The 19,735-nt window shown below is 40.2% G+C and overlaps 1 protein-coding gene across 6 annotated transcripts in view; it reads left to right on the forward strand.

The window, feature by feature from the left end:
• LOC144328977 (uncharacterized) overlaps positions 1 to 19,735 on the forward strand; it is a 106,689-nt gene that overhangs the window by 50,789 nt on the left and 36,165 nt on the right. For 4 of the 6 annotated variants that reach the window (XM_077934831.1, XM_077934830.1, XM_077934832.1 and 1 more), the window contains 2 exons: positions 16,367 to 16,575; positions 18,575 to 18,705. In XM_077934831.1, coding sequence (XP_077790957.1) covers positions 16,566 to 16,575; positions 18,575 to 18,705 — 141 coding nt within the window. In that variant the 5' untranslated portion in view covers positions 16,367 to 16,565. Of the gene's footprint in view, positions 1 to 16,366; positions 16,576 to 17,783; positions 17,895 to 18,574; positions 18,706 to 19,735 lie in introns of those variants that run through there. The other 2 variants (XM_077934835.1, XM_077934834.1) reach the window with 2 other exon arrangements.

The following is a 19,735-nucleotide window of genomic DNA, read 5'->3' on the forward strand; positions in this document are numbered from 1 at the left end:
AGGGAGTTGATCTCAGTGAGACAGCCTCAGGGCGTATAAAAATTGAAGAAAATCATTTGGATTAATAAAGAAATTAATGAATTCACGGGCTGATGATAAGGTTGAAGCATTCTAGAGATAATGAAAGCTACAGTAGATGCATGGTTGTTACTGAATTGTGAAGTAAATTTAAATGTGCTTAAAATTACTAGTGATTAAAAACTTGTGGAAAATAACTGGGTTTTTTTGTTCAAATTTGAATGTAGTGTGGCTTAAGCTTGAGTTTTGAACAATTTGATGTTTTAAAAGTGCTGGGTGTACTTTTTGCACAATGGACTTTTCAAAGTAACGGTGTATTTAGATGTATAAAGTGAAATTATGTATCTCTCTGCATATCCCATATTCATGTGTGCATGCATACTTACACACACGGACAACATGAATTATGGTTAGAGAATCCTATCCTCCAGTTCTGTGTATGGCTAGCTGTTCCCCTGGAATTCCTCTGCTACTCTCAAGGAAAGACAGATTTACTTTTTCTTTGCTGGAGAGTAGCAGATGGATTTCTGTACATACAATATTTATGCACTAGGCAAGATGTGCAAGAACCAGACTGTAGGTTGCTGGATGTTAACCAGTCAATTTGGCTTAACAGGGTGCAACATTATTACAAAAAATATTTATATATCATTATGTTGTGTGTGTGTGTGTGTGTGTGCGCGTGTGTGTGTGCAATAAAACATAAATCTGAACAATAAAACACATCAAAAACATTTTAAAATGTTCCCTTTCCAGAATCCAAAACAAGTCTTAAAATCAGCACGGAGGGTTGCAACCCAAAGGTGCTCATCTGAAGTTTTGTGCACAGCTCCAAAGAACATGGAATCATAGACTCATAGGACTAGGGACCCAATGGTCATCTAGTCCAGCCCTTTACAATGCGGGAATCTCAACTAAAGCACCCATGACAGATGGCCATCCAAGCTCGGCTTAAAAAACCTCCAAGGAAAGAGGCCACAACTTCCTGAGGGAGACTGTTCCACTGTGGAACAGCTCTTACTGTCAGAAAGTTCTCTCTGATGTTTAGACAGAATCTCCTTTCTTGTAACTTGAAACATGAACATGACTCTTTGTCCTACTCAAGACAGGTGTGAAGGCACATATTGTCTAATCACCTGATTTACAATAGGACTATCATTTAGAAATTCTAGGTCGCACTCAAAGTGAGGCTGGCTTAAGGGCTGCTTCCCATATGGTATTTTAAAGGTATATATATCTGTAAAGTTTACAAGCTGATACATCTAAGAACAAATGCACTTATTGTATAGGTGCTCACACCAGGAAGTCAGAATTGGCTGTGGTTCTGTGTTGTGTGTATATGTGGTTGTATACATAAGTTTGTCACTATTTGCCCAGGCAGGCGCAGTATGTGACCCATGAGAGCAGCAAAATAACCAGACAGTACAATGGTGATGGGATAAAATTAGGCCAAATCTTTTTTGACAGCAGCAGGCAGTGGAAGGGTTGGCATGGCATTGGGTCCAGGACCAGTTCATCATTCCACAAGCCCCATGTTGATGGAATGGATCCACTGGGTTTGGATTGCTCCAAACCTTTACGACATGAGTCGGCCCATGTTGAACCTTGCCATGGTACAAGCCAAGCAAACAAGATCTCACTGAGGGGCCGGGGTGCAGATTCCAACCAGGCAGATACCGAAGCCACGCTTGCGGTTGCCATGGTCAATCCTCCCCATAGGCCTCTTATGGCCCCCCATACTATGTTTATCCTGTCCAATGCCATTTTTCTGTCCCCATACAATGTTCTTCTGCCTAACAAAGGAAAGCCTTAATTTCACTGAGGGAAAGGCGGAAAAAACCCAACCAAGTGCCAATCAGGTTGAGAGAGAAAAAAATCCTGTCAACATGCGACTCAAAATTGCTCAGTGAAGGCTCTAACCCGAGGGTTGATGAGCAGGAAGCTCTCAAAGCAAAATGGCTGTGAGCTCCAGAGGAACCAGACTTATATAAGCTTTCTCCTCCCCTCTTCAGCAAGGGCTCATGGGACAGCTTTTTCCTATGAGCATATCACACTGGGAAAATACTGGGCAAAACCTTGCCCAGTATTTTGCTGCAATCTATGGGCTGCAGTGCCACTGGACAAAGGCGTCCCACATTTACTGGACACGGAACAGGGCATATTGTGTACTGCAATTCCTTCAAGTTTTTAAGTCCTGGAGAAATCAGTCAAACTATTGTACCCTATGGCTTATTGTTATTATTTAGCAAAAGCCAATTGACATGCTTTATTATTTTTCTTTCGAAAAGTACAGTAAAATGATACATTTCTTGGCTCAGTTTCCATCGGTAGCTTTGTAGAGCCATTCTTTAATCAACACAACAAACTCTCTGCACAAAACTTGTGTGCGAGTCTATTTATCAATGACATGTGGACACCAAGAATAGAACCCTTTCTCTCCCGGGTAATATGACCTCATGCATCTGATAATAAATTAAATGTTGAGTAGGTTGATGCAAAAGTAACATTTAATGTTAAAGGCATCTTTTTATCATGATTAGTTGTGGAAAGCAAGTTTTTGGTGTGCTATAGCTAGAACATCTCTTTCCCCATCTTTTTTCTTTTTTAAAAAATTTAACAACTGCCCAACCACTATTGTAAGAAAAGAAAAGAATTTTTTCATACTAAAAGAGATTGTGAGCTTTGCAGTTGCTAACTCTTAATTCCAAATACCAGGGTAGTAGCCTGCAGCATATTATACTAACAGAGATCTTTCATTAGAATCTCCTACTGTGAAAAAATGATCATGCAATGCACCCTTGGTAACCACACCTTGTCTGTAGGCAGGTGGTTTGTTTGTTTGTTTGTTTGTTTTGTTGTACTTAAGCTTGGATGACGAGCCTGTTGCAGTGCACAGGGAGTGGTATATTTGGTTGACTAGCCCCCGATTTAATCCATAGTGCAGTTGCCAACTACAATGAAAAGTGCTCTGTGTCATGGATTGTTTCAAGGCAAATGGGATAAGAATAAAAAGTTGGACCTACCAGTTGGTGCAAGTGCTTTGGATAAGATCTCAAGAGGCCTGTTCTGAGCCAGTTTGAAACTAGGACTCAATCCTCTGACTTGCAAGACATTCAATAGCATGTCGAACCTGATAGAGGTTGACGGTAGTTGTAGCCCAATGACAGCTGGAGGGCCACACACTCCTGATCCCTGAAATAATCTCTAAATGAATAACTGAAATGTTACTCTTTGACAGTTGCGTGTGAAGACCCCCCAGGGGCTCTGACGTGGCCCTAGCCCCTTGACAGGGTTTGGACAAAAGCAAGGCGAGCCCCTGGATTCCTTTAACGGAATTCCCCAGCAGCAGCGATGGAGGGGCAGGCACAGCCAACCACTTCGCCTCCGCAAAACATTGAACCAATTCCTAACCGCCAACCTTACAAAGTTGCGATGATTTGCTACACAGTAGGCAAAAACCAAGTGGCACCAGCCAAATAGCCAAATGGCTAAATTCCTACCAGGCCCCTGCCCCAAAACAGATGACCTCTAAACAGGCATAGCAAGGCCAAAGAACAGCCCTAAATATAGGGTGGGAGGGCGCGTGATCCGATGCATCTCGCAGGAAAGAGAAAGCTCCCAGCAATGTGCAGTAGCTTAAATAGCCCCTTGGTAGCTAATAGACGACCCAACGGGCCAAATTTCTGCCCCAGCAACTGAGCAACGGGCCAAATTTCTGCCCCAGCAACACCAATGGGGTGTTGTGGCTATCCATATGTTCCCGCCCCACAACAGGGAGGCAGTTTAGGTGATCTCACCGCAACACATGCCCTCCATGATGGAGGACACGATTTATGGGAAAGTAGAAAAAGTAGAGATAGTAGGGTTGACATTTTAGGTACAGTGAATCAGTTCATCTCTGAGTTCTAAAACATTGGGATTTGTTTTAACAACAGGATAACCATCCAGCAATTTTATAACCATAGGAACAAAACTCAATGGAAACAAAATTTAAATAGGAGCCTTTAGGCTTAAGTTGAACTTACTCTGTGGTAGTTCCACTGAAAGTAAGTTAAAACTAGTGCCCCTTGCAGGGACCAAAATGTGCAAATTCTGGAAGGAAATAACTTAAATATATAAGTTCATTTTCTTTAAAGAGCCTTGTGCAACATAATTTATAGTCCAACTATGCTTGGTACAATTTGTTGTAACAGCAACGTTTGTTTGGAAGAATTAAAAAAAATCAAATGCTTTATTAGTTTGTGTTTAGAATATTTTTATATTAAAAATTCAGAGCAGAAACCTTGAGAGCTCATATATAAAGTCTGGAAAAATATTCAAGAGGAGACAAAGAGCAACTGCTACTGTAATAAGTAGCAGAGAAAGGTGTCTTTTCTTAGAGATGCTGGAACCCCAAATAGATAACAATTTACTAATAGCAGCAATAATAAACTAATCAATTCAGTTTGAAGCCCATTCCTGGGCATGTTTACTCAGGACCGACTAGATATGTTGGTGGCCCATCCATGTAGGGATGGGTAGGAATTCAGAAAATGTGACTTCCAGACTCACCTGATCTGCAGCTTTCAGGCTAATGTGTGGGTTGAGGGTTGGTCCACTTCCGAATCTAGATGGCTACCTGATTTTGTGATGAGGTGGCCCAGGGCTGCTAACTTTCTCTCTTTTTCTTTTATTACAGATAGCAGCCATCTGGAGTGGGTAGTGTGCACTGCTCTTTTTGCATGTGTTAAAATAGGCTGCTGTCCCTCCTGGGAGTGCCAGAACCCGATGACACATCATCGTCATCATCAAAGAATCATAGAGTTGGAAGGGACCCTGGGGGTATCTAGTACAACCCCCTGCAATGTAGGAATATCAGCTAAAGCATCCATGACAGGTGGCCATCCACACTCCGCTAAAAAACCTCAAAGGAAGGAGAGTCCACCACCTCTTGTCGGAGTCTGTTCCACTGTTGAACAGCTCTTACTGTCAAAAAGTGCTTCCTGATGTTTAGTCGGAATCTCCCTTCTTGTAACTTGAATCCTTTAGTTTGGGTCCTGCCTTCCAGAGCAGGCGAAAACACGCTTGCTCCATCTTCCATGTGACAGCCCTTGAGATAATTAAAGATGGCTGTTGTATCTCCTCTCAGTCTCCTCTTTTTCAGGCTAAACATACCCAGCTCCTTCAACCATTACTTAGAAGGTTTGGTTTCCAGACCTTTGGTCATCTTGGTTGCTCTCCTCTGCACGTATTCCAGCTTGTCAATATCCTCCTTAAACCCAGGTGCGGTCTGACCAAGGCAGAATAGAGCAGGACTACTGCTTCTCTTAATCACGGCACTTTATCAATGCAGCCTAGAATAGCATTAGCTTTTTTGCTGTTGCATCACACTGTTGACTCATGTTAAGCTTATGGTCTATTAAGGCCCTTAGGTCCTTTTCACATCTTCTAATGGCAATCCAGGTGTTTCCCCATCTTATATTTGTGCATCTGGTTCTTCCTATCTTAGTGTAGAAATTTACCTTTGTCCCCATTGAAATTCATTTTGTTACTTATAGCCCAGCTCTCCATTTATTAGATTTCTTACCCAGCCTTCATTGTAAAGTCCCTGTGTGGATTGAGGCATTTTGAAAATGCATATTTAAATTAGTACAGTGGTACCTCCGGTTGCGGATGGGATCCGTTCCGGTGCTCTGGTCAGACCCCGAAGTTTTCGCAACCGGAGGGACCACTTCTGCGCATGCGCGTGCTACGGCAGACCGCTTCTGCACATGAGTGAGGCACGGTAGAGCACTTCAGCGCATGTGCACACAGTGAAACACTTCCGGGTTTGCCGCTTTTGCAACTCATGGACCAATTGTGGGTAGTCATTCTTTTTCTCTGAACAGTGACCCTAGTAGAGCTCCATGGGCCCTGACAGCAGAAAAATGAGATTTGGGGGCAGGGCTAGGAGTGGGATTGTGGGCTGGAGAAGAATTCCTCCTTCACCTGTGCATTTACTCAGTTCTTTAAATGTTAAGCTACTACACACACACACACACACACACACACACACACCCATTTGCAGAAAGATGCATGTCAGCCTTGGAAGTGGCCTTAGAGGTCTATGCAAATGGTTGAAATTTATTCCTTTGTTGTTGTTGTTTTAAAAAAGCAGAGGGAAATAGTGAGGGCTTAAATGATTTCTGAGACACATGCTGTCAAATTTTCACATCTCTCACCAACCCTAAGATCCATTTTCTTGCATTTTATGTGAAATTTGGTGTGTGTGTTGTTTTTCAAAATAACTTTTTACTGAACCTATTCATGCCACATTTTCCACGTGAAACTGCTTAATATGTTTGGTGTCAGCGTTTGGAAGCTACATTTGAAAAAGCTTCCTCATTCTGCAAATTGCCGAGTATTTAGTTTCATTTTTGTTTTGTAAATATAAATCAAGTTTCTGTGAATATAATTACAGCTAATTAATGTTTGTGATTGCATGTTAAAATGTTGTTGTAGTCATTCGCTCCTTCATTTATTTATGCTTTGTTTGATGCATTGGAATTTTGGCTGCGTAGTGACTGAATGATCAAGTACCTGATTCCTGTAATAGGTGGAGGGCTCTCAAATCAGTCTCTCTGGAGTTATTTAGCTGGTACCAATTACTCCCTCATGGTAAACAATCAAAGTGCTTGTATCTGCAAGCAGTAGATAACCTGGAAATCAAATATATCTGCTGTATACAGATCCATAAAGAGATTGTCCTGACAGCTAAAAGATGTGATTGCACATAACACCCGCTCTATCTCTCACGCAGCCCAACAGAGGCAGTTGTGGCTGTCTTGGTGTGAAAGAAAATGTAAGAGAGGTACTTACCACTGGGAATGCAGGGTTAAATCTTGCCTCAGTTTACATATCTGTTGGTCAGTCCTTGCAAAAGGAACAGCCACTTAAGAAATAAGTGGTGTGCATGTAACAATATAAAGGAATTAACAATAATGCACAAATGTAATCAGCAAAATTTCAAAGCAAATACATACTGAGATTGGCTAATGTCATTCTCAGGGTGGGCTCTAGGCTTGGGTCTGGGTCTTAATGTATATATAGACTGGGGGAGAGATTCAATTTGGTTTACATTTAAGGGCAAACTTACAAAAGCCACACTTCTGAAATTTGTGATTCAAAATCCACACTTTGAATTTTGCCATTCAGTTCTTCAGCTAAGTAATGTCTACAAAAACACATAGGCTAGGGTAAAGTGTGCATAAAAATGCATGTGTTAGTGAAAGTAGCAAACAAAAATGTATCATATTAGGGAATGTTGCTTTGAAAAAAATATTTGCATTAGGTAAAACTGCATACAACATGTGTATTAGGAAACATTCACACAAAAATGCTGACGAATTTTCACGAAGACTTAAAGAAAATCACATATTGACGTGAAAACGTGGGGAAACGAACTTAAGTTTGGAAAAATGAGAAAGAGGGACTGACTGGAAAATTTACCAGGAGCGGCTTAGTCATGCTGGCCACACGACCCGGAAGCTGTCTGTGGACAAATGCTGGCTCCCTTGGCCTATAGAGCGAGATGAGCGTGTGACCCCAGAGTCATCTGCAACTGGACCTAACGGTCAGGAGTAACTTTACTTTACATGAAGGCCCAGCATCATGTATGAGTAGAGAATATGTGCACAATTCAGCCCATGTGCAGGATATTTCCACTCCTTTTGGGAGGGGAAGGATCAAACTGGGTGAAAACATGTTTGCCAGTTGCCCAACTCACAGATGATGCCAGAGGTGGATTTAGGGCAGCACAAATCTAAGAGGGCAGCTTCTCAAAGCCCAGTAAGCGCCCAGCTTCAGGAAGGAGGTGTGAGGGCTCTGACAGGGTCCCAGAGTCCTCCTCCCTCCCCCCCAAAGCCATGGGCCATGCCAGAGCCTTCCACCTCTTTCCCAAAGACTGACTTAAGCCAGTGCCGTGAGGGCTGGGGGAAGGGCATCAAATGTTGGCCTCACACAGGGCGGCATATTACCAAGGTCTGGACCTATTTATATAATGTTGGGCACATGTGAGATCCCACCCCAGTTTTCATCTCATGAAGAATGTCACTGGGAGCCCAATGTTTGCACAAGGCTTGTACATGCTATGCGACAGACCTGCTGCATTGCTTCGATAAGTCATAACTTGTTGCCTTTGTTTCATTTTCTGTTAAATTTCATTTACTTTTCCTTTTTCTGCTTCTCTTAATAACCTAATGAATATAACAGGGTTGCTTGTCTTTTTTCCTCCCTGATACAATGCTCATTTAAAAACTGCTTGCTTATAAACTGCCATACTTTAGAATCCTGCTAATGAAAACTGGAGCAGTGTTTTGATTATGCTACCAGCTGGAATAACTATGGTCTCTGTTGCAACTACAGAAATAATAGTTTCTGCTGAATTATTTATTTGCAAGGATTAAGTTTGAATGGATACCATAGGAGGTAGCTTTGAATGAGTTTAAGCAATAGAACAACAATGTCATTTACATCCTGGCTTTCTGAAAAAGTGTAGTTTTGATGGCCTTTTACCAGCCTTCTGCTAGAGTAATGTATATGTAGCTATTTTTAATTGAATGCCTTATTGCGGATGCCAAAAATATGCAAGTAAAACATCAACAGTAATGTGTAAGGATTTTAATTAAAGACAGTGGCCTGTCTCCAAAGATCCTCATATTGAACAGCCACTGAACAGTTGGTCAGTGTGGTCAGATTTGACAGCACAAATTATTTAATTGGACTGGAGAACAGAAGGGAGACCTGGATGCAGGCCTGCCCTAAACAGGTGATCCATCTACACCTTAAGCCTCCATTGAGTAAGAGGTGGGCTGTGAAGCAGACCTGAGCACAGAACTTTAGCACAGAAACATATAATACAATCTAAAAGGTGATTCATACACCAGTCCTTGCTGGATTGGAGTGCAAGCTTTTAAACCTGTTGATTAAAGCTATTGAGAACACCATATACACTGCCAATTTGGCCTCAGATGAAACCATGTTTCAGAATGCACCAGCAAAACAAATAATTCAAATCAAATCCACACTAGATGGTTATAATAATTAGTCCGCAAATATTAGATACAAATAAATGACACATTGGATGTCTCATTGCCATGAATGTAGTGTCAATATCAGAATGCCATTACAGTGGACGCTCGGGTTGCAAACGTGATCCGTGTGGGAGGCACGTTTGCAACCCACAGCGTTCACAACCCGCAGCGCTGCACGGGTTGTGATTCAGTGCTTCTGCAAATGCGCAAAGCACAATTTAGCACTTCTGCGCATGCACCAAAACCCGGAAGTAACCCGTTCCGGTACTTCTGGGTTTGGCGCGGTGTGCAACCCAAAGAAGCGCAACCTGAAGCGTCTGTAAGCCAAGGTATGACTGTATACAAATCTGATGTGATCAAGGTGATGGAGTCAAGGTTACTACATTTGGGGCTTTTTAGTTTAAAGAAAAGGCAAGAAAGAGGGAACACGATAGAGGTGTGTGATGTACGTGGTGTGGAAAAAGTGGGTGGAAGGGAAAATGTCTTCTCTCATAATATTAGACCTTGGAGTTATCCGATGAAGCTGATTTTGCAAGATTCAGGACTGAGAAAATAAAATGCTACTTCACACAGTGCATAGTTAAAACTGGAATTTGCTCTCAAAAGATACAGTGATGGTCACCAACCTGAATGACTTTCAAAGAGGATTAGACAAATCCATGGGAGGTAAGACTATCGATGGCTTTAAGCCACAGTGGCTATATTCTCCTTCCACTGTCAGATGTGGTATACCTGTGAATGCTAGCTGCTAGGAATCATGGGTGATGAAAGTGATGTGCTCAGGTTCTGCTCATGGGCTCCCCAGGGACATCTTGTTGGCCAAGGTGGGAACAGTGCTGAACTTGATGGGCTTTTGGACTAATTCATCAGGCTTTTCACATGTTGCTTCATACAAAATGTGGCTTATAGATATGAGATCTCTGAGTCAAATGTAGTCCTCCTGAACCCACGGGGTTCCCAGTCCCTGGTGCTGAGAACAAATCAATGGTCCTATACTGAAGGAAATGGACAATTTTGCTTGTGTGAGAGATCCAATTGCAATGTGCATTTCCCAAATGTTTTTTTAAAAAGTGGGACACATATTGGAAAAGACGAATATATGATGTATATGAACGATCTGAAAGTAAGCGATGCAACCATTTTACTAGAGCTAAGCATGCCATGGGTTGGTCAGTATCTGGATTAGGGACTGCTTGGCATTCTGTGTACGTTACTTTAAGATCCATTACGGAAGAAGGAGAAGAAGCCTGCAGGTTGTGCAGGTGTTTACTGAGCCAGATTCTCTTCCACAACAGAGTTGGAGACCACCGGGAGCCAAGTTCGTTGTGCCTAAGAGTGTCCTTGAAGACGCCTCTGCATTTGGTAAAACATGTGGGTCTCAGTCAACACACATCTGTGTACCTGGAGACTTTCAGCCTTTGGTACCTTCCTGCTTTTCTTTTCTATTTGCCAACCTACAGGCAAGAGGGATTTAGGGAGACACTGGCAGGTGAAGCAGTTATCATGCTATCTATCCATATGTGTGCATGTAGGAATATGCATACTGACTGTTAGTGCCCTCTTCAAAAGCTAGTTGCTGTGTTGAGGACTAGATTATTACCATTTTTAATCATTGTTTGAAAAGCTCTGTCGATTGGACATGCCTTGAATGCTTGATGATGCACTACTGCATAGCTGGATTGTATCAGATCATCGTTTGCCTAGAAAATATCATGTGTGGTATATTTTGTAATAATGAGCAAATGAGATGAATGCCAAGTGCATTTGAATACGATCACTTTGTTGTTGTTTTTTGCTATTTCCTTTCTTTGCTGAACAGTTTCTTATACCAGATCAGGGGTGGGGGTGGGAAATCACATCATTAAACAGTAATTTTCTGAATTTTACCATTTCATTTAAAGAGAACGTACTTATTCAGGACACTAACGCTTTCCATGAAAATGGCTCTTTAGTACATAAGTGGCTATTTTCCCTTGGAGCCTGACTTCCTGTGGGTTTGACTGCAGAATAGCAGGTGTACTATTCCAAAGTGTCTTTACAAGTGGCTCAGCAGGGTCTCTGTGCTGTACATCCACGGGAGACAGCTCATCTGTTTAATCCTTATGTTTTAGTCAACCTTCCTTATTATGTGTGCAGGGCTCCAATGCTCAGCTGGATTTTGACTTTCAGAATGAATTGATGGAGCTCTTTGATCTTTGCTGTGTGTTGCATCTGTTTCATCTTTCATCCTAATGCACGATCTTCCCAACTCCAGCTTTATTTTTTCCACATGAATTCATCATGCATATATTTTTTACTTTGCTCTCCTATTTCTTTGCGTTCCCTTCTTACGTGCGTTGAACTTGATGTGGCATCATTTGAATATGACAGCTGTTTTGTATATGTAATTTAAGGATGCACAAGATGGCCAAAGAAATGTATGCTTAATTGGGAGGAACATTTAACACAAGTCAAATCTTTAAATGAGATGAGGAACCATCTAAAAAAACAAAACACAACCCGGACAAATTCTTGTAGACATTTCATGTGGTCGTTATCAAGATAATGACTATATCATTATATAGTCTCCCATAAACATGGGATAACTTCTGCCTATTGAGAGGGAGGGAGGAATATAATAGAATTAAATAGACATTTAACAGTGCCATCCTATACCTGCCTGTTCAGAAGTAAACCCCATTGAGTTCAACAGAGATTACACTCAGGCAAGTGGACACAGGATTGCAGTTTATGTTACTTTATTTGCTATTATGCATTATTGTGATACTTATTAAATATCCTAGGAAATTGCCCTCTTATTTAGGAACTGAAATGCAGTGCAATTGTATTTTTCTGGCACAGTAGTATGTTGACGGAGGTAGCAATCTGCCTCCAAGAAGATGGAGATTGGATCGGCTTCCAAAGTACTTTAATTTCATTGATTGGCCAATATTGGACTTTACATTTGGTGCAATATTAGGATTCAGTGTATTTTAGAAGAGTAGGTCTACAATGATCCAATAAATTTCAGGAAGACTTTTACAAACCCTCTAGCAAATTTTGCAGACTTGTTTTTCGAGCTTGCCTTAGAACTTCAGTTCTAGGAAAGATATTTCTACCTTCCTTCATGTACTTTGCATGGAGAAAGTCCCAGGTTCAGTTTCCAGGTAGGACTAGGGAAGACCCCTGCCTGAAACCCTGAAGGATTGCTGCATATTAGCTTAGACAATACTGAAACAGATGAGCCAATAACTGTGCATGTGACTATATGCAAACTTCTCCTACACCCATATAGATAGTTATCTAGGACTTAGATTCTAAATTCTAAGATACTTGAATTTGTTTGCTTCAGGTACAATATTCCTGATAGCTTACTTACTGTTTAAAAATGAATGTGTATTGAGAGTGCATTATTGGCAGATTTGGTGGGACGCGGGTGGCGCTGTGGGTTAAACCACTGAGCCTAGGACTTGCCGATCAGAAGGTTGGTGGTTTGAAACCCTGCAACAGGTCCCTGCTCCTGCCAACCTAGCAGTTTGAAAGCACGTCAAAGTGCAAGTAGATAAATAGGTACCGCTCTGGCGGGAAGGTAAACGGTGTTTCCGTGTGCTGCTCTGGTTCACCAGAAGCAGCTTAGTCATGCCGACCACATGACCCAGAAGCTGTATGCCGGCTCCCTCGGCCAATAAAGCTAGATGAGCGCCGCAACCCCAGAGTTGGCCATGACTGGACCTAATGCTCAGGGGTCCCTTTACCTTTACCAAGGTGGGGTGGGGTGGCAGGTTGGGATTATGTAGGTGCACCAGTGGTGCACCAGTAGGTACACCAATCTGATGCTTCTGCTGGTGCAACTGCACAACCTTGACATCACAACCATCCTGTTTCACACACATTCAGATACTTTGCATTGATACTGGTGTCGGAAGGGCAGGTCCACCTTCCCTCCCCCAGATGCTGCTGGTAAAGTATATGAAAAAATCCAGAGGCCAGATGTAATATGCTAAATTTAACCCATATACAATAGACTATTGCAGTTCCTTTCTGTTTTTGGGTAATAAATGAGATCATCCATAACACACTTAACTGCAAAAATTAGACTGCTGTGCCAGCCTTTCATCTCTATGTCATAGAGGAAGATATAGAGTAAGAGGGTTCTTGAAACATACATATACAAAGCTCTGGAGAGATAATGCCATACATATAACTACATAGCTTATTTCTTACTCAAGGACTTCTTCCCTGCCACGAGCATATCATTTATTTTCATAAGATGGCTGGTTGAGGCAGGTAGGAATTAATAGGAATTTCAGCTGTTTTTGAAAGGATCACACTATTTCAACAATGATGATTCCTAGTGAGTTCTTCTTAATCCTGAAGACTTCACAGGTTCCTTGGCTGTTACTAACTTTATGAGCCAGGGTGGATGTTGGCGCTGAACTGTAGCAATAAATGACAAATAGCAGAGCAAATTAATACCTATCTGTCTCCATCAATCAGAAACATTTGAGAACTTATTTCCTGAAATGCAGTGGGAAAGGGTACAGAACCTTAAAAGGGAACTATGCTGCATTTATGTACAAAGAAATGACTATGAAGATTCTCACCCATACACTGCTGGCGGGTGTTAGGAAGTGGTGGTGTTCCTCTTCTGGGCTCCATGGAGAGGGGGACTCCAGTGTTGTGCAGCCACTGAAAGCGCAGGCCAGTGCACACTCCCCTCGGTGGTGGTCCCACCAGCAATAGCTCTTGTAAGGTTGAAAAAAGGGTCGTTACAGAGGTTGGGTAGAGCACAGCAGGACTGGCAATGGATCTGCTGGATTCAAAGCCAACCCAAGGGAACTGATCTGATTGCATGTGCTGCATGACACCCCATCCCAGAACCAGTTAGGATTGCTCTCTTGCCCTAGGTACACACACAAAAAGAGGCTGCAGTCCTAAACATTTGTACTAGGAAGTAAGTCCCACTGACTCCTGTGTAGCTAACATTGTTAGCTATCCTAATATAACTCCACTGTTGAATCTGTGTGAGTAGCACTTTTATTTATCTGGCCTGTAGTCACTTTGGTGCCGCTAATGCAGCGGTTTGACTTCACCCTCGGAGGGGCACTCCATTGTCTCTCGAGACAGACAGGTGCCAACAATAGATTATCTGGATCTATTGGATGTTCTCCAAGCCATTCAGATACCTGAGAATTTACTCGGTTTGAGTAACATATTTGTTTCCATAAATATGACACTCGCTCTATGCAGTGATCTCATAATGAGCCCTGGAAAAATACACCATGCTTTCATGTGCAATGCTGTGCTAATGGGGGAAAATAGGCATCTGGTATCTGTAGATTCTTTCCCTCCATCATTGCTACATTTCTTTGGACAGCTCTCTCTCTCGCTCCCATTCTCTTTGGCAATCTAGGGGTGAAACTTTTCGTTCCAGGAAAACTGCTTGTATGGTTCTACAGCAGCATGATTGGTCTCCTGTGTAATTTTGGAACTTCCCTCTTTAAAGACTTCCTTTCTCCCTCTCTCTGTACTTGTTAACCTTTTTTAAGGTTTTGGAAGCATTTCCTTAAATTTCCATTCATTTTGAGGGTTTTCTGGGTCGTTTCGGCCCCTTAACCACTTTAATTCTGAAACAGTCACCAAACATATTAGTTCATGTTGCATTGTATGTACACATATTGTTTATATTGCAAATTGTAAGACAAAACCAGGTTGGGGGGGTAATTTTTCACAACAGCTGTTTCAAAACTTTTGCAGCTGGGTCATTATTACTTTAGTTTGGAAAATGAAGGGTGTAGGTCAACTTGGGATTGTGTGTGTGTTTATATCTAAATGCTCCAGACGTAAGCTTCCTTGGATTTTTAGAAAAATAAGTCTAGAAACATTTTAAATAAATAAAAAGGATGTTCTAAAAATAGTAGAATTTTATACTTGCATGGCTGAACTAGTTTTCTCCTGGCATTTTAAATGCAAGGCAAAATGCAGGTCATAACCAATTTCCACAAGTGTTTTGACTTTCGCCTCAAGAATAGAGATAGGTTGCATACTTTTTATGACAACTTTAGAAAGAACCAAGTAAATTGCTTGCCTCATAATCCTTAAAGTGCAGCAACATAGCTAGCAGTACCAGGCATGAAAGGCTTACAGAAAGAATATTTTGATTCCGAGATATAAATGATCGCTGCTAGCAATGACTAGTCAGAGTGGAGTTTCACAGTGTGTGTTTACTGTAACTCCTCTACAAATGCTAATAGTACTTGAAAAAGTGAGATAAATTTTGCATTGCTCTGTAAAATCATCCTAGTCAGGGAAAGCACTTATACCCAATTTTTGAAATGTAACTCTCAGCATGCTGTTTTCTATCAAACTGTGATATTGGGTGATAACAAAAGTTTCTTTATGTTGCACATGCTTATTTTTTTTTTTGTTCTTGAATTTAAATGACCCAGAATCTGCTGAATAGTTATTTTATTTTCATGACACGTCTTGCAGTAAGGATTCAACCATTTCCCATAGTTATCCAATTTTTTTGGTCCGCTGTTTTAAATTGATGTATTTAGTATTTTTCAAGAGTGACAGTGAAATGTTAACTATCACTTAACTTACATTTATTTAGAAGGGAGCCTTTCTGTAACAAGATTACGGTAGAATTTAGGTGCCTGTTCCACTTGTTGGAGTTCCAAGGCTGTCAGACTAGTTAAGATGGAAGGTGCCTACAGAGAAGACTTTAATGAAAGCCAACTGCTTCTGTGGGCCCAATTAAGACTATCCAACTGTAAAACACAGCCCTCTGGGTAGAGTTGGATTGCCCATTTTGGGAGCAGGGGGGGAGCAAAGGGAATACCTAGTGTCATGGTTAAAAGGGAATTGTCTTAATGTTCAAGGGTTCTACCTAATCCCCTAAATTTTAAGTATGTATTATTAATAAGGTTAGCAGTGATGTCCCTCAGTGCAGGTTTACATATGCACCACTGCCTGAACTTGAAGCCCCGGTAACAGTTCTTGAGATATGGATGTGCTCTTGGTCCCAAATCAATCTTGTCATTCCTCAGAAAGCAATGAAAGATAATAAGTACTATTCACCTGATTGCCTTCCTGCTCTGAGACAGCTGGTGACGCTTGTCTTCCTGATAACCAGGACTTTCAGATCTAAGGCAGGGATAAAGAAAAGCCGGGAGCTTGCTGAATCTAAATTTGACAGTCGATGGCAGTGTAGAGGGGTCAGGAGGGATAGAATCTCTGACACGTATAAGAAAGGAACAAAATTTATCTGCTCTGGTTGCAATGATTAGATGTCTCGTTGTCTGGCTTTCTTATAGTGGATGATTGATCGTGCCCGCCAGCTGCCTAATATCATAATTAACAAAGTTGCTACCGTGTCTGAGAAGTTTAATCGAAAAAAATTGCCAGCAGTATGATGCCATTGTCGCCCACAAAGATCACAAGCGTGGCAGAGTCGACTTTTGGACTAATGGAGCTGCAGAACTATGTGGCTGGAATGAGAAGCACTGCACCTGAATGGCTAAGGGTATGTCTGTATTTTCACAATTGCATTTCCGCTCTTCGTTTTCCTTTTGTGCAGTCTAAGAAAGCATGAATTTTCATTTCAGGATGTCATGGGGTACCTACATTAATATTTGATGTTTCTTTATCTTTGTTTATTATCTGCATAACAAGTTTTAAATATCTTGCCTTTGTTAATTATTGTGCCAAACATTATTTAAATCAGCTGTGAATGTGGTAATTGCTGCTATGGTTTAGTGTCCCCCCCCCCTCTTTTTCTAGCTGCTAATAGGTTCTCTAAGGTTTTTCCTCTTTTTGCCTGCATATATCTTTAAATGTATGATGCATAGCCTAGACCTCCTAGTATTATGCTAAGGAATGTTGTTAAAATATACACGTTTATGCATCTCCTTATGCATATAGAGGTAACAATACATGGTTAACAATCTTGACTCCAAATACCTCAAACCGTTTAAGAAATAATCACATATCACAGTTCTTTATTTGAAATATTTATGTGTTTTATGGGTAAAAAATTGCTTTGCAGATCTCTTTCTTCTTTGCAGTTGTATTTTCTTCCCTCTTTGTGAGCGGTATTTGCTCACATAGTTGTCCCCAGAGTACATGTTGCTACTGCCAAGCTAACATATGACTCTGAATATTGACATTGATGGTTCTGTGTATGCGCCCTGCAAAACAAAACAACAAAAAAAAAAAACCAAAGAAAGAAAGAGAAATAATGGGAAATTATTGAAAAATAAAGACAAAGGAAACACTACTGGATTTATGAAACAGGACATGAAAACTTGAAATAAGAAAACATTGTATATAAAGCCTGCATACTTTACCACTATTTTCATTTAATAAAGCCCATGGCATAAAAGGGGATATTTTCTTGGCTTGTTGAGAATTATAGAAGAAATTGTACATTTTAACAAAATTTGAAAATAGTTTATACTGCAGCTTAAGTGAATATGCAGTAGCTATTGTGGTGGGTTGTCATTCTGATCACAGAAATATCCCTGAAAATATTCTATTTCACACTGGGCTCCCCCGCACCCCCCCCCCCCCATTACAGTATGTCTGTCACCTGCAGATTGTAAACTATATTAAAACATTATTGATCCCATTGTACATTCACTAAGACTTTTAAGGATGATTCAGTAAGTATTTCATATTGGTAATTTATACTGTCTGGTCAAATTTAGTGATGATTTATTTTTTAATTCCTAGAAGAAGAAAAACAGCAGTGGCGGCTGATATTCTTCCTTTACTCAGGATATTGTTCTGAACTGAAATGCTATTTCTTGATCTGAAATGTGCTTTCCACATCATCAGTTATAGGTAAAAATGTTAACCTTGCCTGGCATTTTTATTGTTCACCATTGGTTTTTAAAAACTCAATAGTTTTCTTGGAAACAAAGAATGGTGTAAATATAGAAGTAAAAAAAAACAGATTAGTGATGCAAATTTCATACAGAAGGAAAGATTATGCTACTAGAACAAGTATATTGTTGTTTTAATCAGCACTCCCATAATAATTCATGTAATTGAGACTTAGGGCATTGTTAGAACTCAGCTGGAGAACCAAATGTCTATATGGATTACAGGAGGAAACGCTAAAGCAATGTCATAGCAGATGTGTCTGGCTTTTAACAGGATTAATTCCTGGGATATGTAGCAATGAACTGCTTGTAATAGTTTCAGAGGAACTAATAATTTTGAGAAATATGTTAATAGCAAATGTGCTAATATAAAGGGCTAGAAGATTAGCGATGCATTCTTTTGCACTGAAATAAGAATATAATAAATGTCTCCCAGGTGACTCAGGCTACAGCAATTTTTATTGGAGATTAAAGCTTGATGGACCTTTGCTCGGGTGATTAACCCTTCAGAAATTAAAACCTAGTGCTAAAGTATTCAGTCCAATTTAAATGCAAACAGAGAGGGAAAAAAGGTTATCATTCAAGCTTTTAAAAACCTTTTAATTTTCTTTTTTCCTCCTCCCCTATGTCATTGAGAAGACAGGCTAGTAAAAAGGAACATGATTCAGTTTGGACAAAGCTGTTCAAATGGCAAAATCGCTTTCCAGAATGCAGAGGAGAATATTCTTCAAAGGAATTTCAGACGTAAGCGTGGGCCTGAGATGAGACAGGTAGGACAGTAAACATTATCTGTTTAATATCTCTTAATATCAAGTTTAATTAGACTGTGTTCTTGCAAGTTGATTAACACTGGTAATTAATTTGTTAATGTTGCAGCCTAGCATAGAAAATGTTTCAAGAGTTTAACTTGTACGAAGTATGAAAGTCTGCTTTTAAAGCTGACAAACTATTATGGAACATGTTGAGTCCATTAATTTACAGAGGCCTAAAAATAACATCTACACACTTTTCCAGGTTAAGGAAAAGGATTTTAGGATAGTCCTTGCTAGCAGTCATATACCACTGGTGATATTCAGTTGGATTAAACAGAATAGATCCATTGGTTTCAATAGGTTTATGCATCTTTGAACTAATGTTTGTAATCACTTCTGTTATCTTTCTGTGATTCTGCTTAGGATATACAGTGGCATGGACAATATGGCATTACTGCATTTAATTGAACTGGCGCAATATTTTGGAATTCCAAGCTTCATTCCATATGAAATTGAAGTTTCTTTGCAATATTTATGTACAATGTATTTATTTATTTGTTAGCTTGTTTATTGTATTTGCAGGCATCAGCTTTCATTTCTTCTTATAAACTTTCATGAGTCATTTTGGGATTTTGATTTAGCACTTCGCACGGATTAAAGAAAAAAATCATAAAATGGCATGGAAAGGAAATATGGAATATTCACTTCACTAATGCCCAAAATGTTGATGAAATGCCATAATTTCAAATTCATTATAAAATCTTTATTTTTTTGAAAAATTAAACTAAAAGCAGAGTGAAAAACAGGCTCATTATGCAATAGAAATCAGTAGTTTAAGAGTATGGAAATAAAACACAGATTTGGGGTACATATGTTTTAAGCATTATAATGCAGAATTTGACTGCTGAATCCCTTCTGGTATTATTATTATTATTATTATTATTATTATTATTATTATTATTATTCTCCTCAGTTCACCTGCTATTACATAGGAAAAAAACAAGATGAGTTGAGGCTGCAATCCTATATTTACTTACCACACAGTAAC

The sequence above is a fragment of the Podarcis muralis genome, chromosome 10 (assembly GCF_964188315.1).
Source record: "Podarcis muralis chromosome 10, rPodMur119.hap1.1, whole genome shotgun sequence".
NCBI classification, from domain to species: domain Eukaryota; kingdom Metazoa; phylum Chordata; class Lepidosauria; order Squamata; family Lacertidae; genus Podarcis; species Podarcis muralis.